Source organism: Asparagus officinalis, chromosome 3 (genome assembly GCF_001876935.1).
Source record: "Asparagus officinalis chromosome 3, Aspof.V1, whole genome shotgun sequence".
Lineage (NCBI taxonomy): Eukaryota > Viridiplantae > Streptophyta > Magnoliopsida > Asparagales > Asparagaceae > Asparagus > Asparagus officinalis.
The window spans coordinates 21,738,699-21,761,742 of NC_033796.1; the positions used below are offsets into that span (position 1 = coordinate 21,738,699).

Here is a 23,044-nt window from a genome sequence, read left to right on the forward strand (position 1 = left end):
CTTAGCTTTTGAATATTAATTGATGTAAAAAAAAATTGTTGACTTTAGGTGATCATTCGTTTTTGGGCCATGTCCCGATCGCTTGCAAAGATGCAGTGGCAATTCTAATCATGTTCGATCTCACTAGTCGATGCACTCTTTATAAGTAATTAAACTCACTCTGTTTCTATTCTCTGCTTTAAAGTTTCATTTCATTTTTATTTCTCGTAATTTATTTCTATTTTTGAAAACACAGTGCAATTGGCTGGTATCGACGAGCCAGAAAATGGAATAAGGTACCGTCTTCTTTAATTTCTGTATATTTATTTAATTTCAGTCCTTTTCGTCTAAGTATTTATGGCTATTACCTAACATTTGGTCATCTCCTCTTTATCTTTTATACTAGTCTCCATTTTTCTTCTTCGTCAATATTACTTTTTTTAGCAAAGACTCTCTGTCAGTCTTCACTTCATACTTTGTTTTATTACTTTCTTGCGTGTTTTAGATTAAAAAAAAAATTTGACCAATGTTCTTGAACGTAATGTAGGCGGCGATTCCAATACTAATTGGTACAAAGTTTGATGATTTTGCTCAGCTTCCTCTTGACATGCAATGGGCTATTGTGAACGAGGTAATTATATAAATTTTAACGAATGAATAGTCAATTACTTCTCTGAAATTCTCCAGAATATAAAAAATTACTGAAGATACCAATTAGCACGGTAAAAATTTTCACTGCTATTGTGAATGACCAATGGTCATTGATTCAAAGTAATTGAAATTCCAGGCTTCACTGTGCAAATATGGAATCAAAAACTAACTTTTCGTACGTTTTTCTTTAGAAATTCCAATCCGTTGTATTTCATAACCTTATTACCTCATAACTTAATTATTAACAATGTGGACTTGTTGATATTTATATTAATGTATCTGGTGAAATATATCCATCAAACATTCGTAGGTTAATTATCCATTACTAATAAAAGGATTACACGTGTTTTTTTTTATATTACTATCTTTATCTTTGGTATCAAAATGGCTATACGTGCCTTTAGTTGGATTTCCCTCATCAAAATGTCTCACTCAGAGTTCGTTCACTAAAAAAACAGAAGTAGAAACGCTTGCAAGTATAGGTTCCTTTCAATTTCCATGTTTGGTCCGAAATTAGATAACTTGTCAAAGCTTCCACATATAGCTATATCTTTCAAGATAGGACATTTTTGGTAACACGGTTTACAAATTGTAACATAAAACCTAAATATGTGATTATTTTGATGCTCAAATATAATTGATTTGGTGATTGTGAAACGTAGTTATTTTCTTCTGATTTTGTGTGTGCAGGCCAGAGCATATGCAAGAGCGATGAAAGCAACACTCTTCTTTTCGAGTGCTACACACAATATAAATGTAAACAAGATTTTCAAGTTCATAGTAGCCAAGATCTTTAACTTGCCTTGGACTATTGAGAGAAACTTAACAATTGGAGAGCCCATCATTGACTTTTAGGCTTATTTTTCTTTTTCCTTCTGCCTACTGTATATATACATAAAAAGCCTACAAGGCTGCTAAATTTATTGTATTTTCACTAATAAAGAATAACTTTCAAGTCATAAAAACGGACAGACTTTAACAGAGAAGAGTGACATGTGTAAATCAGAAATTTTACTTTGTCGGTTGTTGGGTTTTTAAGGCCCTGTTAAATGAGATGTACTAGATTAATTTATTTGGACTCAATCGACTCAAAAGGATCAGTCTTCTTCAAGTCATGGCCCTTAATGTATTTAGTCATATCTTCATCTCACTCTTTTTCCAATGTAGAACTAAATATCACCTCGTGTCTTTTTCTAAAAAATTCGATCGTAATTAAATTAGCACAATGGATACAATATACTTTTTAATAAATCCCCATCTTGACTCATATCCTATCGAATCTCGATTCAAGCTCAACGGCCAGTCTAGTGGCAATTGGAGATAATGTATCAACACAATACTCCGTGGAACAAAAGCATCACACTGTAGTTAAGTGTGACCGGATGTTCATCCACGGGAGCTCTGAACCGCCGCGTTCGACCAAGTTACACAAGGACAAATGTAACGTCGTGTGCGCTCCGTGCTGATAACTCATGAACAGAATCTCAAAGCAATTCACAGAGCATCTAACAAAGGAACGTTGAACACGAACTCATTTTTCCGATTTGTTGAAGTTTTAAAGGCCGATTAAAGGAGATGGGCGAGGCTAATCCACTAGCGCTCAATTGACTCGAAAACATCAATCATACTTAAGTTTTTTTTAAGAAAAGAAACAGGGTGGGCTACCATGTTCATATATGCATTAAAAGGAAAATAGTGAATATACAAAAACTGAGAGTATCTCTGCTGAACTATCAGCTATATGAAAACAAACCAAAAAAACCATCACAGAAGAAAAGCAGCCGAAACACAAGAGGAGAGAAAAGAAACTAAGTTGCTAATTGTCTGAAACACTGAAAAACTCGTGGATCAATGGTCCGCCGAGAAATTATCTCTGACTGCATCATGCGCACATATTTTAGCAATTTCTTCCAGTCCCAAGTTGATGGCAGTCTTGTGAAGTCTACTAGAAGCTCTATTTACTAATGTTCCTAGCCAGAACAAAATGCATCTTGCTACATTAGAAGCTAGTTACTGATTGTTGACTTGAATATCATTAAAAATGAGGTTGTTGCGACTGTTCCATATCAACCAACAAAAACAAGGGAGCATGACTTTCCAAAGAACTTTAAGATTGTAACTGAACAAGGTGTTGCTTTTGATTGAGAAGAAGAGGTACAGATCCTGAGGCCATTGGTCTATATGCACTTGAGGTAGAAGAATAGACAACACTGATGATAAAAATGGACAACTGATGAACATATGATCATGGGTCTCGATGCTTTGATTGCATAAGGGACAACTAGTGTCACCAGTCCATCCTTTATTAGCTAGGTTGTCTCTAGTTTGCAGCTTTCTTTTGCTGAGGATCCAAAAAAATACCTTGACTTTTAGGGGGTTAGGAGATTTCCAAATGAAATTGTATGTTACTAAATCCTAGCTCATGTATGTTTCCAGACAGAACCCCGTACGTCAATCGAATGGATGTGTGTCACATGTTAACCGAGTTCTACATAACGACCAATAGTGTTTTTTTTTTTTTAATTGATTAGAAGGGAGCTGTAGCTCATTACGATGTTTTTCGAGAAAAGGATGAATCGTTGAGCAGTAGCTGTCGTTGACACATAATTAAACCAGAAGCAGGCGAAAAATAAATTGAACAAAGTTTTTTCGATGACTTTTATTATAACAAGCTTTTCAACTTTTGTTTTTGCTGTCGTCGCTGGCAACGGGATCCTGTTCTTGCTTGGGCCAAATCTGCTCATGGGTCGCATTTGCATAGCTAGATCTAAATTAAATAAGCTCGAGGAGAGTAATTGGGCTTACTACGTTTGCTGACAGCCCAACAAAAGAGCCAGCGGCATTTGCGTCGATCGCTTTCATTTCAAACGTAATCGTACGTGGTGGTTGAGATGAAGACGTGTGTATAACCAGCCCCTTTCGTTATATCTTCATCATAGCTTAGTTGAGATAAATTACACGTCGAGGCATTAGGTCTATTCAATTGGATCGAGTCTCTCTATTTGCTACACTCGCTAGTCGCTACACTTTTAAAAGTTCATTAGAAAAAGCGTACTTCTCTTTAAAAACACGAGTTCGGAAAAAAATTTTGGTAGACAAAAATATCCTTAGAATTTAAATATTATTCCATTAAGTAAAAGTAAGTTGATAAATTGATAAATTCTTATTGGATATACATAGTATGAATATAATGATACAATTTAAATTAAAATGTAAATCTAAATAAAATTATTAAATACCAAATTTTTATAAATGTCTACAAAATAAAGGGCGTATATGCAAAAAATAAATAAATTAATGAGATAAATAATGTCTATCCCAAAGGTCGAACCCGGGAACAATGTAGAGTAACAAATTTACATAATGTGGATGAGATATTTACAAAATTTACTAAACAAATTAAAGAGATAAAAGAATTAAGGAAAATAAAAAAATCATACTTCCCTTTAAAAGCATGAGTCCAAGAAAAGTTTTCCATAGTTAAAATTACACTGTACTATTTTAAATATTTAATTTAAATTATAATCTATACTAATCATACTTATATATTATCCTAAAACCCCATGAACTATCTATAGCTCAACAATTTAAATAATATTAATAAAATATATGAAACATCTCAGTACTATCAGTTTATTACATGAAGTAATACAAAAAAAGCAAAAAAGATTTGAAAATTAGACAAAATATTCTTAAAAGTTTAAAATTACACAAAATGAAAAGCTGAAATTTAGAACTTGGCAAAGAAAAGAGTAATTGTGTGATATTTTTTTATTAATATATATAAATATAACTTATAATTTAAAGTGTACTATCCCTTTTTAGAATCTGAAAATAGTCAAGCTGATACTGGTAAAAATAGTAATAATAACAGATTAAAAATATCCAGTTAAATAATAAAAATTTTAAAAAATATATGATAGATTAAAAATTGGTGTTATTGTATAAATTAAAGTAACTGCATATAATTTTACTAATATGTTAGAACACCAAAAATACATAAGTATCACTAATTGATAGAAGACTAAATCACAAAAAACTAGTAAAAGACTATAATGTAATAGCTTAACATTAATTGATTATAATTTATAGATATTGATCTATAATAGTAATAATATTTATTAGGTAACAATTTATAAAGATTTATGTATGGAGAACTATTAGAAAATTTAGAGATATCCTTCAAAAGAATCAAACGGTTTTCATTTCAAATAGAATTCGGAACGTCCGTGAATCACTTCAATTAACACTAACATAAGTTATATTTATCAAAAAAACACCGACTGAAGACCCCTAAAGAATATATTGAACAACTTTGTGCTCATCAAAGAAACATTCCTCATAGAAGATAAAAGAAAAATTACTATACTTTGCGTAAGCAAAAAAAATAAAATCAACATTTTTCTTTTTCTTATATAGTATCACGACCATGCGTGTGACTTTATTTAGGGGTATGACTACTAACGAAGAATCAATTTTTAAAGATACTATCAAAGATAATAATGTAATAGCACAATTAAAATTCAAGATCTATAAGTATGAAGGTAGTATATTTTATAAGTAAAATTCTTATTAAAGGTCACTAAATATAAAATTCACCTTATATCTGTCTTAATTTTATAGAGAAGATATGTGTGTCATCGTAAAATGTGTCAATATAATATATATCAATCCAAATATACAACTTACTGAAGAAATAAGAGAATAGTAAGTAAACCAAGCAAACATTCATATAACACTGTAAAAAATATATTATATTTTAAAGCTAATATGTAGCGCTCCTTTAGAGAAAGCTGCCAAGACAAAAGCATCTTTATTAAGGCTCTTTATAAATACAACATAAATTCAAATTACTAATATATACAACCATTATAACAATTGAAAGAGGTATGATCTTAGAAAACCTACTCCAAAAATCATATAATTAAACCTAGGAATAATTTACCAATATACAGACACACTATCGCACCTTTAAGACAATGATAACTACCATTTATAATAGAGTTGAGCAGTGATTCTATGTTTGCAAAGGCTGCAATAAGAAAGTAGATAAAGATGTTAATAATAAGTGTCCATATGATAAATGTTGTAGAATCACCGATGATTTAGTACCAAGGTTAAGTGATATCCCTTCTTCATGAAATAAATATATCAAAATTAAATATTAATATTATAATCTAAAATAAATTAACAATAAAAAATGTAATGTATTTAGTTCAGATCCTCATGGAAAATGACACATGCAAAGCAAATATAACATTATGACACAACAAAAATTCTTATTGGATGCATAACAAAAAAATTCATTGCAGAGAAAAAAGAGGTAGCTCCTAACCTTATTTAAGTAATAAATTAAAAGCATAAAAAATTTCATATATATGAAATTAATATTTATTCTTATTGAAATAGGAAAAAATTAAAGTCTGTATTGTCAGAAGTTTGTTTTGAATATAAGAAATATATTCAAATTCTTTGTGAATTTAGACGAGAAGACAAAAGATGTATGAGCCCAGGGAAAGATAACATGCTCCAGTCTCATATCAAAATCGATATAGACGATGAAGACACTACTACTCTAGAATTGGCTAGGAAAAAGGTAAAGATGAAGAATAATTGATCTCGACTCAATAAAAAATAAAATAGAAGTAACAAAAGATAATGTTTTGTGAATTGTTATAGAATAGTTTTATTTTTTAGTAAAATTAGGAATCTTTAGATGGGATTTATTTTAGTGCTTTCATATGCATATGTGGATGTTTTTATCATATAAAAGTATACTAGAGTTAGCATTAATCTTCAGTTTATGATTTTTTCATTAACCATTTTCTGTCATTTTGGCCCATTTTAAATCAATCATCTTAGCATTAATCTTCTTCTTTTTTAAATATAACCTTATACATTGTTACTAGCACTCAATATTGTAGGGACCGGTTTCTTAAATTTACAAGAAGTAGGGGCCCGATAGCAATTGGAAGGACTAATCTTGGAGCTACTAGTAAGAACTGTGGGGACCGAATATCAATTCGATTAGAGGTGCTAATCTAAAATATCGAAGTTGTCAAGGACTAATGTCAATGAAAATCCTAGTTTTACCGAAATATTATACTTTCTCCAGAAAAACTTATTGCAAATCAATTTATAATTCCAGAAACCTATGGATAAGTCTCATGGTCAGGAAAATTTCGGGTTAAGTTCACAAAAACCATTGAACTTTGGGGTGTTGCTGTAATACCCCAACCCTTGAGAGGGTGATGTGATTAGTATTGATACATTTGATTGGAATACTCATACCACCAAGATGCATCTTCTTTTCGGGAACCCAACTCTTAGAAACTCCAAAGTTAAACGTGCTTGGCCTGGAGAAATTCTAGGATGGGTGACCACCTGGGAAGTTTTCCAGGGAATGCGATTTGTGAGGCCAGTCCATCAGATCTAATAGCAACCTCTTTGAATTTTATTTATCTCGCGTAACCTTTATGAACTTTGTGATGTTTCAACCATCCCTCACAGGCTTGTAACTTTTCTCATCCAAGCCTCTCAACATGTAATTTGCAAATAACTAAAATTTAAGTGAGAGAAAATAAAAATAAAAAATTTTAGGAGAGTATGTATGATATTTGTAGCTGGCAAATGAAAAAAGTTGAGAAATTTTTCTTGCAAGAAAATTTTTAGTTATTGTAAAGTACATGTATAAGGACAGATGGGAAAAGTTGAAAGCTAAAGGGGGTTTCGTGTGACACCCCAACGTTCACGGGGTTATGTGCTAAACAAAATTGAGGAGGTTATGTGCAATAATCCCCAAAGTTCAGGGGCTTATGTGAAATTAACCTCAAATTTTTCTTCAAAATAACTATAATCAGAGATATTAATATGAGGGAATAATTTTTTTTTAAAAGGGAAAGAAAGACTAATCCATGCTCCCAAGGTCTCAATCAAGCCAATTCATCCCCTACAAGTTTGTTTCCAATCACCGCAACATCATATGGGTACGTACACGTATCAAATCTTCACGCCCCAATTTATTAGAAAAAAAACGGGTCAGGATCCGATAAGGCGATGACAAGATCCACTAGTCCTGGCCACCTTAGTACATCCAGCTTCAACGCTGCATCCAACCAAAGATTCAGAACCCCACGATCCCCAACTCACCTCCGGTGACCACACCGTGTCTCATCCATAAAACCTCACACACCCCCGAGTCCGCCCACCGCTTGAAACGCAGACCAGAGCCAATGGCCGCCTCTGTTTCAACCGCCAAAACCCCAAGTGTCGGTTTCGGCTCTTCAGTTCGTGGACAAGGATTGGCCCAGAGTTTCGAGAAATTACGGATGGGTCCTCAAGGGATCAGATCACCACCTCAGTCGTCGGCGATCTCGTGCGCGATGACGAAGGCGTCAGCGGTGGCCGTTGAGGAGGCGGACACGCGGACACGGTGCAGCTCCGGCCGGATTCATTTGGGCGCTTTGGGAAATTTGGCGGGAAGTATGTACCTGAAACCCTAATGCACGCGCTCACTGAGCTTGAAGAGGCGTTTCATTTGCTAGCTAAAGATGAGGAGTTCCAGGTGATTTTGACTTCTTTAGGGTTTTATTTACTATGGTATGATAAAAAGATGGAATTTTGATCAAAATTGGGATGTTTTATTAGGGATTTGTATTATTATTATTATTATTATTATGTTTTTTGTTATGTTTTTTGTTATTTGATACTATGATAAGTAGTTTGTGGATTTTATTGTTAATTAATCTGTTGCTCTTGTTCTTCTGATGATGGGCTGTTCTGTAGGAGATGGATTTGGGATGAAATTGGGTTATTATTGTTTAATTTTTTTAATTTTTATTAAGAAAAACAGGTTACGGTATCATTGAGAGACTTAGAAACTAACACGTTATAGTGATTTTTCTCAAAAAAAAAAAAAAAAACACGTTATAGTGACATTTGATTTATTTTTGGAAGACAGTTCATCGGTTGGTCACATTTTCTTTAAAAAAAGAAAAGACTTGGTCTTTTGTTTATATTTTTTCATTGATAAAATGGTTTGCCCAAAAAAGAAAAAAAAGAGGTTGACTTTGTTTGAAGATGTTTTAGAATCGAAATGTTCGATTCTGACTGTATGTTTATAATCTGATAACCAGAAACTTATGTTGCTTGTGAACAGCCAATGCTGAATTTGAAGGTCTAACTTTACCCATCTGATATTTGATAGGTAGCGTGATTATGATACACAAACTCTATTTTCAGATGTCTGTGGATTTCTGTTCTGAGTTTATCCTTCATGTAGGGTCAAGAACGTGTGGGTTTTAGTACATTATTTATTTTTTCTACATTATTGTTTGACTAGTTTAACAAACTATAACCATCAGAATTTCGCAACATATTCATATATGGTCATTAGAAACATTGCAATTTTTTCTTTTAGGAGGCTTAGGAGGCTTTAAACTAAGGTAAGAGAAGTTTGAGGGGTGCTTTTGGAAAGGAGATTTTGGAGTGTGAGCGAACTTCAACAATGATTTGAGATGAAATGTGAGCCTTTTGCTGACCAAATCGTTCAAAACTTAGATCTATTAACCTTAATCTGTAAGACAATTTAGTAGTATATAAACTTGTTCGTCTATTCTGAGCCATTGTTCTTTGTACATTTGTGCTTGTTATGTTTGTGTTAGCAAAATATCTTCCGACTTGTACTCGCCAATTTGGTGTATAAATTATTTTTATCTCTTATGCTTTTTTCTAAATTTATTTACATACTTGCTTTGCTTTTTCTTGCTCTACAGAAAGAACTGGATGGAATTCTGAAAGACTATGTTGGTCGTGAGAGCCCACTTTACTTTGCGGAACGGCTCACAGATCATTACAGACGATCTAATGGTGAGGGCTCTCACATATACCTCAAAAGGGAAGATTTGAACCACACCGGAGCCCACAAGATAAACAATGCCGTTGCACAAGCTTTATTGGCCAAGCGTCTTGGAAAGAAGAGAATAATAGCTGAAACAGGAGCTGGTCAGCATGGAGTTGCAACTGCTACTGTGTGTGCGAGGTTTGGTTTACAATGTATTGTTTACATGGGTGCTCAAGATATGGAGAGACAGGCCCTCAATGTCTTTAGGATGCGTCTTCTTGGTGCAGAGGTCAGTAATAAGAATGTTGCTAAAAGCATCTCTTCGCTTCTGTTTATTTCTATGTCTAAATATTAGGTGAAGGTTGTTTGTGCTTTAAAAAATAGAGTAAATTTCACAAAACCCCCATAATCCCCCCAACCCCAACCCCAAAAAAAATCCTTCCCCTCCCTGTTGATATTTCAAATTTAGAGAAAGCCCTCTGAGCTATTGGACAATCTCGTAAACAATGTTAATCGGTAAAGGTCTAAAAATCTGACCTGGTTGTGTGCATATTGAAGCAGGAGTATTTTTTTTTTCAAGATCCCTTTAGATAAAACATGAAGCCAGGCAATGATATATTCGATTTATTTCCCATCAAATATGTCTAAATTTGGTTTGAGCTTGAGTCAGAAAGCATTTTATTGAAATTTACATTCTTAAAAATTTCATGGAGTTTTATAATAAGACTGTGAAGATGACATGTTCTTTTATGTGGCACTTGCTATAATTTTGGTTATACGCTTGCAAAAGCAGGATTTAAAACCTAGACAATGGCACGCTCCAAATAATCTCTAGCAATGTGCTATTAGTTGAACTTGTAGGACATGTTTAATTGTTATTCAGTAGACTCCATCTTCTCCGCTGGTTTTTTTATTTTAATTTTTTAAATGTTAAAACTCTTTGTTATTTCAATCAAATATCTAAGCCTCTTACGGATTATAATATATATGCATTTTATCATGTCCTATCCATAGTTTTAACACAACTCCTTTACAGGTTAGAGGAGTTCACTCGGGAACTGCAACTCTAAAGGATGCAACATCTGAAGCTATAAGAGACTGGGTCACTAATGTTGAAACAACCCATTATATTCTAGGCTCCGTTGCAGGTCCCCATCCTTACCCGATGATGGTAAGAGAATTTCATGCTGTTATCGGTAAAGAAACAAGAAGGCAAGCAATAGAAAAATGGGGTGGAAAGCCCGATGTTTTAGTTGCTTGTGTAGGCGGAGGTTCAAATGCAATGGGCCTTTTTCATGAATTTGTTGATGATGCTGATGTTCGGTTGATTGGAGTTGAAGCAGCAGGGCATGGTATAGACAGCGGTAAACATGCAGCAACTTTGACTAAAGGGGAAGTTGGGGTTTTGCATGGAGCTATGAGCTACTTGTTGCAGGATGATGATGGGCAAATTATTGAACCTCATTCAATAAGTGCAGGGTTAGTTGGATCCTCATTTATTGTTACTAATTTTTATGCACGTGTAAAGCACGTGGTTAAATATCAAAATAATTTATTTTTTTATTTTATTACTATAAATAAGTCGGATTCATTTTAGTTATTAGATCTATAATTTTTATTTAAACATTATAAAAAATTGATGTAATGGATTTTTGTGCTAAATTGGGATCAATATACTTAACTGGGATATCATAATTGATTTCCACAAAAAAATATCAGTTGACATAATAATATCCTCAAGTAGAATAGTAAAATAAAATAAGTTAAATTGATACTACATGTCATAATCTAAACTCTATTAAACCCAAGCTATAATATGGAGTCAATGATGAATAACAATATCATTATGAACTAAAGTTCTAGCAATAAAAAAATATCATTTCTTATTGCATTGAAAATAGAATTACACTGCACTTTTCAACATTATAAGCTCATGTTTTATAATAAACAATCTCAAAAGCAAACATAAAAAAAGTACGATAAACATGATATATATATATATATATATAAATGTTCAAAAAATATTATCATTTATTCTTTTTGTTTCATATTTTAATTGAGTCGAGATCAATCTTTCTTCACCTTTATCTTTTTATTGGACAATTCTAGAGTAGCGTCTTCATCATCTACATCAATTGTGATATCATGTTGGAGTTGAATTTCTTAAAAATAATCTCTTTAAATAATAAAGTCCAACACCAAAATCAACCCATTTGTCTTCTGCTCCCCCTCAAAAACCATAACCCTAATCCATGAAATGGGTTTGTACATAATAAAGAACAAAAGACAATGTCAAGAGATAAAAAAGAACAAAGAAGGAATTGAATAAGAATCGCTAGGTTTGTACGATAAAGAGCGAAAGACAAGATAAGAGTCCAGAAATATATTAAGATATACTTGGATCAATTAAATTATATTATTACTCATAATTGATATGCAAAAGAGACAAAATGTGTTGATAATATTAAACTATAAAACCTACTATATGCTCTCTAATATAATTTTTAATGCAAGCAACCCCCAAGATTAATTTTGAAAATCTCTTGGTTTTATGGAGGAGTTTGGGTGTAAAGAACAAATATTAAATTATCTAATCCGATTAAAGTAGGATCATATAAGTTAACCCCATATATAAATTTTATTTTAATCAAAACCTATATATAAGTATTATAATTGGCATTGAGATCAAAGATATATGTGAGATTCTTTTTGACTTTTATACAAACAATATCTATTTAAATAATAATAGTATAATTAACTTTGTGATCTGAAAAGAAATCAATTAAGCATACAATATAATTAATTATTTTAAAATAATTTAATCTAATCTAATAATAAGAAAATAGATGAAAGTATTGTGGAAGTTGTTGCAATTTTATAATTTATAATTCTTAAACAATCTAATCTATTCTAATAAGAAGAAAATAACAAAGACACGTACTTGTTGAAGGAGATAAAAGTACTATAAAAATTATTATAATTTCTTGATCTGGAAAAAAAAATTAAATATACAATATAATTAATTATTTTAAAATAATGTAAGCTAATCTAATAACAAAGGCACATGCCTGTAGAAGGAGATAAAAGTGCTATAGAAATTATTGTAATTTCTTGGCTTATATATATTGGTATATGATGTTACATGTGAAAGGATAACAATTATAAATAGAGTTTTATTTAAATAATAATAGTATAATTAAATTTTGAAACTAACTATGCAGTTCTTTGAACTACTTTAATTTTAGTCAGTGAGAGATCGTCACATTGTGTGTAATTATTAATCATATAGCATGTGAATAATTATTTGCAGATTGGCATTATTAATCATGTAGCACGTGAATAATTGTTTACAGTTTGATCATTGATCACATATAAGAGCGAGAGGGTAAATTTGATATTTAATAAATCGTCTAATTAACTTAAGCGTATCATGAACTACTTGAATTTTAGTCAGTGAGAGATCGTCACGTTGTGTGTAATTTCTAATCATATAGCATGTGAATAATTATTCTCAATTTGGCATAATTAATCATGTAGCACATGAATAATTGTTTGCAGTTTGATCATTGATCACATATAAGAGCGATGGGGTAAATTTGACATTTAATAAATCGTCTAATTTAGCTAAGTTGCTCTTTCATTCAGATTTACGTTTTAATTTAAACTATATCATTATCTTCATACTATGTATATCCAATAAGAATTCATCAATTTATCAACTTTATGTATATCCAATAAGAATTCATCAATTTATCAACTTACTCTTACTTAATGGATTAGTATTTGAATTCCAATGGTATTTTTGATTCATCAATTTATCAACTTACTCTTACTTAATGGATTAGTATTTGAATTCCAATGGTATTTTTGTCTACTAAAAGATTTTCTCAAACTCGTGCTTTTAAAGAGAGTATGATTTTATTAAAAAAATTGTTCTCATGTTTTTTTAATTACTAGATTGGATTATCCTGGTGTTGGACCAGAACATAGCTTCTTGAAGGATATAGGACGCGCTGAATACTATAGCGTCACTGATGAAGAGGCTTTAGAAGGTAATGTCATTGTAGTATCTTATCGTAGATATTGTTAGATTTTCTGGCGATATTTTTTATGTTATAGATTCATAGAATAATTCAGAAACTTTACTAGAATCACCTTATATACAGTGAATATGTATACTATGGATTGTCTTTACTAACTTACCTTTCTTAGATATCAGTTTTTGCCTTCAGATCCCATGTGTTGATTACCCTCATCAATTAATCAGAGACCTCGCAAAAGAGGGAGTATCCTGGTGCTCATTGGTCCATGACATTAATGATGCATCAAACAGATATTGATTGTTGGATCAGTTCATAAATCCCGTCCTCGTTTGATGGTCGAAGGTAGATATCTTTTTGGTGATGTCGTGAAGAATATTAGTTGTTGGATTAGTGCACAAATTCCAATGATCAAAGGATTGATATCACTTAGGTGCATCATTAATGTCATGTACCAGGAGCACCAGATACTTTCTCAAACGCCTCTTGCTTACAATTAATTTGCTGCCACATCCTGCATCCACCCATTTCGTCAAGATCTCCCACTTTTTCTAACTATACACGGGCCTTTTGCCTCTTTAACATTTAATCTTTCATCGAGTCCAAAGAAGCTGTTCTCGAGTGATGGTACACCATAAAAATCTAATAATAGTTACACTCCTAATATATGTGTCTGCTAATCAAATTCTTTGTTATTCAGCATTCAAACGTCTGTCAAAATTGGAGGGTATCATCCCGGCTCTTGAAACATCCCATGCTCTGGCCTACTTGGAAAAGCTCTGCCCAACTTTGCCCGACGGCACAAAGGTTGTTCTTAACTGCAGTGGAAGAGGAGACAAAGATGTCCAAACTGCTATTAAATACCTAAAGATGTGAGTCTTAAATCAAATGTCGCGGTAATAAACAAATGGATATGAGGAAATAAACGTCCATTGATTTGTTGTTTGGTGTTACTTGTGTAATTTATATAGACTGTCAGTGATGTTTTAGTTTGCTCCATTTCCTTGATGCTTGTTTCGTTTGCTGATTTGGTTGCCTTGGAATTCTGAAGTTTATAAAGGATAATCTGAAGCTTGATTGATTGTTCCTCTGTTGTTCTCAAGGATATCAAGGGAAAAGTGAGTCTCACAACAAGGAGAGTTCAATCATAACTAATATCTGTAATCAAAAGTTTTCTATTGGTTTTTGATGGAAAGTTTGACCAGAAAATTACACTGAAATTGCTCCTGTGATTGGATTCAATATTTAACATTTTTAGCAAATTTTTCGTCCTACTTTTAGAAAATGAAAGATTTGGGGGGAATTTTATTTTGAAGAAAGTGAGTTTTGTCGTTCCAGAACCTGGTCTTCTCATGTACAGAAGCCGCTCATACTTCTGGCTAAATCAGTTGCACAAGAATCCTCTGTTCTTAAATTAGATTAGATTAAGTCGAAAAGATTGACCATTTTTTTAGGCGAGCATCTACCAAATGTGAAAAATTGAACGGATTTGAAAAATGAAACGGATTACGAGACCAGCGAGAAGATTGACCAATTTTATTTTATTTTATTTTTGTTTATTTATTTATTTTTTATTTTATTTTTTGGCAAGCATCTTACATCTACCAGATGTGAGAAATGAAACGGAGCAGTTTGACATGGCACCAAATTTCCGTAGGGATTTTTAAAGACGTTTGGGGTCACATTTGACAAGGGTTAAGAAAGAATGGTTAAAGAGAATGATTAATGTATTTAGCCCATTCAATAATATGAAGAACTAAATTATTAACCTGTTAAATCAATTTTATTTTAGCCCTTTGATCAATTTAGTATTTGGGAATAACAATGATTTTAACTATTTTTTTATAATTAGAAGGGTTAACTCTTAATCATTCTAAATAAAAGTATTAGTAAACCCCTCATTTTTAGGGATTAACTCATTTTAATCCCTCTAGAGGAGTTAGCTTAACCCTTCTATATTTTTTATGTTTGACAAATTATGAAAAGTTAACTCACTTTAACCTTTGTATAAATTTTTTATGTTTGGTAGGTTAAAAATGTGTTAAATCTCCTTAACCCCTCACTTAACCCTTTGCCAAAAGGTATTTTAATTGTTTATGATAGCCACTTGAAATTGTTGGATCCTAATAATTTAGCGTGCATCTCAAGGGGCTTTTAATCAGGAAGTTTTGTTGAGTACAAGAGTGTTTACTTTTTTCCTTGATCCTGTAAATATTCGGCACAAACCCATTTTTTTTAATCCTGTAATTAATCAACACAAATCATCATAGTTATGAACTTGCAACGACCCAGCATCCGTTGAACTCTGAAATTCAACCAAACTATGAAACGCGGCTACGATGAGATAACCTAGAATCTCAAGTAATCTAGCGAAATTCACACAGCAAACTTCCAAATTGAAATATATACTGAGATTCATCACCAAGCAAGAAAATCCAAAGGAAACAAAGTAAACATATCTGCCAAGAATTTTTACTGCATGGTCCCAGTCTCACCACACAAGATAATGGCAAAATGACAGCAAGAAGAGTTTACAGATCCACCTCATGACAAGGACAGTGCCAAAACTGAAGCCGTCCATGTATTCTTATTGACTCTATGTGAGAACTAAAAAAGAACAGTAGGAAGAAAAGAAAAAGAAATTATAAGCTGGCCATAACTTAAAGATACACTTTTCCTGTCGCAAGCAAGTTTGCTACCATGGTAAAAACCACGATTATTATTCTAATTAACCCATGTTCCTTTCTTTATATCTACAACAAAATGAAGCTGCTGCTTGCTACTGAGCCTTCTCAAAATTGAGTTTGCCGTTGGTATTCCACACCAGCTACATAGAGTTAATAACGTACGTAGATTATAGACCTCCAAGATTGGTTCTCTACTTGATAGAGATCCCCATCTCTCACTGCTTCGCCTGCAAAACAATTTGCAAAATCATTAGCCAGCAGCAAAAAAGTAATCTGAATATTTTCATTACTACACGCTGCAAAGCCTCTTGGCAAAGAAAGACTTCTGATTGTCCAGCACTAACAAAAGGGTCTAGATAAAAGATGAAGATGGGTCGTGAGTGAGACGGTGTATAATCTCTCAGGTGCTAAATAGCGTTTATAGATGATTATTGCCTTCCTATGATTAGGTTAGAATGACTCAGCGTCTGTATAGAAAACACCAAAAGGGTACTGCAAGTATGATTGCTATGTTCCCACTTGAACAAAATAAAAAAAAGAAGTATATCATGGCAGAGAAAAAAACTATACTTCATAGTAAACAAAGGGAGGCACATTTGAGGTTACGTTTACAAAATGCCTTGTTAAACTGACTAAAATTTTCATACATCCACCTTAGGTTCAAAATTAAATTAAAAAAAAGTAGTAGTTAGCAAGTACATATCGATCCTTTTTCAACAACCATTTTTTTGATAGATCTGAAAAGTCAATGTGATGACCACCAACTTTCTAACATGTCTTAGAATGACGATAACACAAATTTTATCTGGCGAAACAGAATGGTTCTGAAAACAAAAACTATGAACTAACCCACACATAGCTATTATAAGCAATTTACTGCGATGAGCACATTATCGAAAGTGAGAAAAGGAACCCATGTGATGGAAACTTGATTATTTATATACCTATAGTTCCACATTGAAATGATTTTATTTAAAATGCATAAACTTTCTCCTTTATGTCAATTTAACACTTTTGTCAGTTAAGAAAAAATTTCTAGCACATAGAAAATTCTCCCGTTAATATAAACTCTCAGGACCCTAATTCCCCAATCATCTAGTCTCTAAAATTTCACTACTTCTGTTTTGACCTATGAAAAAATGCTCCCAAGATGAACAATTCCGTAAAATTTGAAAAAAAAAATACTTCCAAGTTTTCTTATGGTCAGTTTTCCACCACAAATTTGCAAAATCAGTAACAGATTCTTTGATACTCAAGCATTATAAGAATACAAACAAGTTTTGCATAAACAAAAAAAAATTGGCTGTCCTAATATTTTAGTGGTGAACCAATGAAATCAAAAGGGACAGGGAAGGGACCACATTAATTAGGGAATGTGCATGTCAGGCATGAGCTTGTAGCAATTTTTTGCACTAGAGAAAACATAAAGGACAGATACTCTATAATGTCCTAAGCCTCCTAACAAAAGAAGTGGGTAAGATATCTTGCATTATTAGCTTTCCTTGATAAACAAAAAAGACAGATAATTTAGCTAAAGGCATCAGTAAGCAATTAGCAGAGAAAAACTCACAAGGACAAAAAACATTAGGCCTTTAGCATAAAAGCATGGGGGGGTTTCAGTCATTTCGGGTATGTGCAGTATTATGTTCCCTTTTTCACACCCCCAAAAGAAATGTCAGAGAACTTACCTGGGAGTAAAGGAAGGTGCCAAGGATGGCGATGGCTGCTCCAAGGGCGTTTACAGGTTGGACAGGCGTATGGAAGATTATAATGGATGAGACAATGACTGATATCCGCTTCATCGTGTTGCCAATGCTAAACGTCAATGGAGAGATTTCGTCTAATGACATGTAGGAGACCTGGTTGTACAAGTGGTAGAAAATGCTCTGAGCTGCTACCCACCTAGCAAGTGCCAAGACTGTGTTTCAGAGCCACAATTTATTGATACTGATGAATTAACAACAATGAATGTAAAGATAACTTGTGAAGCAAGTTAGTGCAAATTTCTTTAAATTACAGTTAACTGGTTAAGCAAGATAAGTAAAGTAGTATATGATTGCATGTCCAAACATAGAATACACAAATTTCATAAGCAACTGTTACTCACAATCATCTGAAAACGAAAAATTTGTAGTTGACTGATTTGTTGGTACATATTCTGTGTCTTACAACTTCAAAGTGCATATATATAATATATATATATATATATATATATATATATATATATATTATATATATATATATATATATATATATAGAGAGAGAGAGAGAGAGAGAGAGAGAAATATGGAGAAACTTAGTACCAAGTTTCTCCATTGAACTTGGTAGTGAGGTGGCCAAATCCCCACCCTACATCACGCCTCGAAGAGAGAGACTCACCTAGTTTTTAAAAAATAGCTCCATCTTCGAGGCGTGATGTAGGGAGTGATTTGCCACCTCACTACCAAGTTCAATGAAAAAACTTGGTACCAAGTTTCTCCATATTTCTCATATATATATATATAGAGAGAGAGAAATATGGGTATGCTTGGTACCAAGCACAAAAAGTTGTGGCTTGGTAGTGAGGTGTCAAATCCCCCTCCACTCATTCAAATGTGAGAACAAATTCACATGGGTATTGAGTGGATGGGGATGTGACACATCACTACCAAGCACAAAATTTGTGCTTGGTACCAGCATACCTATATATATATATATATATATATAGAGAGAGAGAGAGAGTGTGAGAGTGAGAGTGAGAGAAATGGGTATGCTTGGTACCAAGCACAAAAAGTAGTGTTTGGTAGTGAGGTGTCACATTCCCCTCCACTCATTGAAATCGGGCCCCATACTCACATGGGTTAGGAGTGCGTGGAATGACAATGAGTGGATGGGAATGGACACCTCACTACCAAACACCAAATTTGTGCTTGGTACCAAGCATTCCCATTTTTTCATATATATATATATATATATATATATATATATATATATATATATATATATATAATATATATATATATATATATATATATTATATATATATATATATATATATATATATATATATGAATTGAAGCAAAACTATTCGGAGTAAAATTTCTTAAAAAAATTTAATTTTCTTAGGAACCATCACAAAAAATCTAGAAAATCATTTTCATTCTAATTTCCAATGACCAGGCTTGCCTCATACTTAGCACAGAATTAATTTCAATAAATACCATCTTAAGTTGAATTGGCAGGTTGATTTCTTCAACAGGGATAAATAAAATCTAAGTTACTAACTGAGATATTGAGATTTACCAGATGATCTGGGGACCAATCTGTGACAATGCATTATCCCAACCAGCTGCCCACATCTTGGGACCCTCCACAGCAATTGCAAATGGAGTGAGAATTACTAGAGACAGCATAGAGAGGCAAGCATAATAATTCATCCCACTAACTGACTTCCCTTTCATCCCCTTCTTGGAGAATATGTTTCTAAATACAAATGCAATATTTGATATCATGGCACCCATAAAACCTGCAATCACGAAAAACCACGATGGACATTTCACAGGACCTTAGAAACAGAATTAAGCTAAGAGATGTAATAAAGAAACTTCTTTTGCAACTAATTGTTACAAAACAAATCTACAACAAACAAAAGGACTCTCAAAAACACTCCTCAAAGAATAGGGTCAACCCTCGAATGAGCTCTCCAGAAAAATGCAAGCAAACAAAATTGGTTGTGAAAGGCAAGATTAAGAACTGTCCTTCATAAGCAACACTGAATTCACATGAATTCTCTAGAAATCACACAAAAATCTCAAAAGTCTGCTAGATGCCAAGCATAATTCAATGAAGACCCGTGTTGCCAAAGCTAACACTCCATTCTCTTTTTGACCAACTTTAATATTTAAATTCAAAATAGTCAGCATCAAATTTTAATAAACAGAATATGACCACTAGTAAGCATGTAAAAGAAGAAATCTTCTCTATTTTGAATTTCCATAAATCTTCGTTCTTAAATGTAGTGGTAAATTAATTTGATCCTTTCCCAAAAAAACTTGGCTAAATAGCACTTAAACACCTCATAGTTTCACTCACTTAGCACTTACATACCCTCACTTGTTTTTCATAGCATTAATATACCCTAAATTGTTTAAAATTGGCATGTTAATTCCCTCAACCATGCAAACATGAAAATTTTCATCCGAATGTTCCTCTATGATACTTACTAATTATAGAGCTTTTTAAGTATTAATATTTGTGATATTTACTATTAAACCTACCAAAATTCTACTTAAACTTATCTTAATTCTACTTTAAATTAGAGTTGGAACGTTTGAAGATAAATTTCACAAACTTTAATGGTTAGAAAGCTTTATAATTAGCCTGTGAGTATTAGAGGCCCATTCTGGTGAAAATTTTCACGTTTGCATGATAACGGGTGCCAACATACCAATTTAACAACTTATATATAAATGCTACGAAAAAAAGTGAGGGTATGTAAGTGCTAAGTGAGTGAAACTATTGAGGTATTTAGGAGCTATTTGGCCAAACATTTTCAATGATGAAATAACTAAAACTCAGAAAGCGTCAAAGCTAGCATCACCTACATCTACTTCGATTAGACAGAATACAAAGCCAAAGAAAACTCATTTTCAAACAAAACAGCAAGTGAAATTGTCAGCTTAAGCATCAGAACCTTCACGAAACATAAATTCAGCACAATTCTGTCAATTTACATAATCTCTTCTCCTCATTATTCATGATAAAAGTAAAATAGCAACTAAGAACACTAGAGGCAGTAGATCAATCAACTGTGTTCCTTACCAATCATGTTAAAGTTGAGTTCAGTCACCGCAGCTAAGGCACAACCTCCGATGATCGGCAACAATGAAAGGTAAACCTGAACAGGGAAGGTCTCTCCCAACAAGAACCTAGAAACCAAAACACTGAATGCTGGCTCTCCGCTCTTAATGATGTGGGTGAATGACACCGCCACCTTAGACATACTCACAGTTGCCGCCACATGCCCAATTGTGTGAGCCACGGCCACCTAACCAAACCCAAGAACAAATTTTCAAATTTTAAACAATCAATTTAAAAGCAAGTATTATTTCCGAGCTAATTCAACGAGGAAGGAATACTTATACACCAGTAAAATGATAAAATAACACTCAGACCATGAATAAACATTTACATGCAAGATAACAAAATAGATATTAAATTACAATTCAAACGTGAAAGATTTCAGAAACGAAAACTAGAACATAATGTTAAACAAATAATCAAATTAATCTGGCGGAATACATGCCAAAAGAAACCCATAGAAAAATCACTTTAAAAAATAAAGAAAGAAAATTGTTGGTTAATCGGACAATTCGTCCCTAGTGGAGCGCGTGAATGAATCCTAAATAATTCGTAGCCACTGATTTTCAGTCAACCCAGCATAAAAGATTCCAATGTTTAAACCCACAAACCAACACCGAAAACCCCAGAATTTTTGTCCCCTAATTTTTCTCTTCAAACTATCTAAATAATTTTAAAATCACTAAAAAGAAACCTTACGCATAATCAGAAGGGCAAGAAAAATCCCCATCAGAAACGAAACAAAATCAAGCAAAAATTTAATCTAAAAAATCACAAGATATCATAAAATTATCCCCTAATAAATCGCCTCAAGGATTCCTAGATAATTTACAGCCACAAGTTCTCACTCAAACCAGCATAAAGAATCCAACTTTTAAACCCACAAACCAACACCAAAAACCCCAGAATTTTCATTGCTCAATTTTATTTAAAAAAAAAACCTAATATAACTGTAAAATCACGAGTAAAATCAAATCAAAATTAACTTAACAAAACTCCTCACCGGAGCAAGAGCTTTCCAAAAGTCAAAATCAGTCTTAGGCGTCTCAGCGATCCTCAGAGCCCACGAGATCAACATCATCAACGATCCACAAGCAAGCGACAGCGTCGACGTCAGCCAAGGGTAAGGAAAAGCGTTGAGCACTTTCTTATTATAGATGTTGAACACCACGTTCAGGGCCCACCACGTCGCAAAATAAACCCCGATCTTGGCTTTCTGCGCCGCCGCGGATCTCGCCTCAGCATCGTCGATCGCAAAACTCTCAGATCGATCGGCCTCATACGCCTCGGCCTTGAACGAATCATCTTCCCTCTTCTTAAGAGATCGAAACCCTAGCTGATTCAAAGGAGTTAGGTACAGAGGCCTTGATGATGATGAAAGAAGCGAGAATGGTTGAGTTTTTGAGGGCAAAGCGCAGAATCGAGTTGATCGAGATACGATTGCATTAGATCGGACGAGATCGGAGACGGCGACGGAGGCCGGAGATTGCTTGATTGAGCTGATCATCTTCCTCTTGATTCCGATTAGGGCTAAAGAGCGATTCTTTTGAAGATGTAGCGGCGATTGAAACGAGGGGATCAGCGGCGATAAAAACTAGGGTTAATAATTCTAAAACCCTGAGAAAACTACAAAAAACTGTTTTTTTTTTCCTTCTCGGAATCGTAACAAAAATGTAGGAGCGATATTTGACGAAGAGAAATAGGTGAAGTTTGGTGGCGTATTATAGTAAGCGGGAAATGGGGGAGAGGAAGTTAGGTGAGGGTTCCCGGAATGCCCCTGATGCCCTTTTTGGGAAGAATGAGAAATTTTCGGTGGACCTTTTTGGGTTCACGAGAACGTTATTCGGGGGGAAGGTGGCGGCTTTTAGAAGGTGTGGAACGGCGGAATGGGGGAGAGGTCAGAAGCTAACGTAGTTTATGTTGAATTAATAAATAAACAAGTAGAGAAACAAATATTTGTAAAACATATTCATATCTATTTTCCCCTATTTCTTTTGTAACTTTTT

General features: G+C 33.3%; 3 protein-coding genes across 3 annotated transcripts; 2 read left to right on the top strand and 1 right to left on the bottom strand.

The window, feature by feature from the left end:
* Nucleotides 42-1,492, top strand: LOC109834761 (septum-promoting GTP-binding protein 1-like; the record flags this gene model as incomplete). Its single annotated transcript, XM_020402782.1, has 4 exons — nucleotides 42-145; nucleotides 236-275; nucleotides 527-610; nucleotides 1,321-1,492. Coding segments are annotated over 4 exons (393 nt in total), but the record flags the coding sequence as incomplete, so codon positions are not given.
* On the top strand, nucleotides 7,693-14,599 carry LOC109833341 (tryptophan synthase beta chain 1). The gene is made up of 5 exons (XM_020400981.1): nucleotides 7,693-8,194; nucleotides 9,405-9,761; nucleotides 10,509-10,951; nucleotides 13,430-13,524; nucleotides 14,213-14,599. Exons 1-5 carry the CDS (start codon nucleotides 8,132-8,134, stop codon nucleotides 14,386-14,388), a joined length of 1,134 nt encoding a protein of 377 aa, XP_020256570.1. The 5' UTR covers nucleotides 7,693-8,131; the 3' UTR covers nucleotides 14,389-14,599.
* Nucleotides 15,947-22,921, bottom strand: LOC109833340 (glucose-6-phosphate/phosphate translocator 1, chloroplastic-like). Its single transcript, XM_020400979.1, has 5 exons — nucleotides 22,042-22,921; nucleotides 21,000-21,225; nucleotides 19,482-19,704; nucleotides 17,888-18,101; nucleotides 15,947-16,426 (listed from the first exon to the last, which is right to left on the bottom strand). Exons 1-5 carry the CDS (start codon nucleotides 22,543-22,545, stop codon nucleotides 16,415-16,417), a joined length of 1,179 nt encoding a protein of 392 aa, XP_020256568.1. The 5' UTR covers nucleotides 22,546-22,921; the 3' UTR covers nucleotides 15,947-16,414.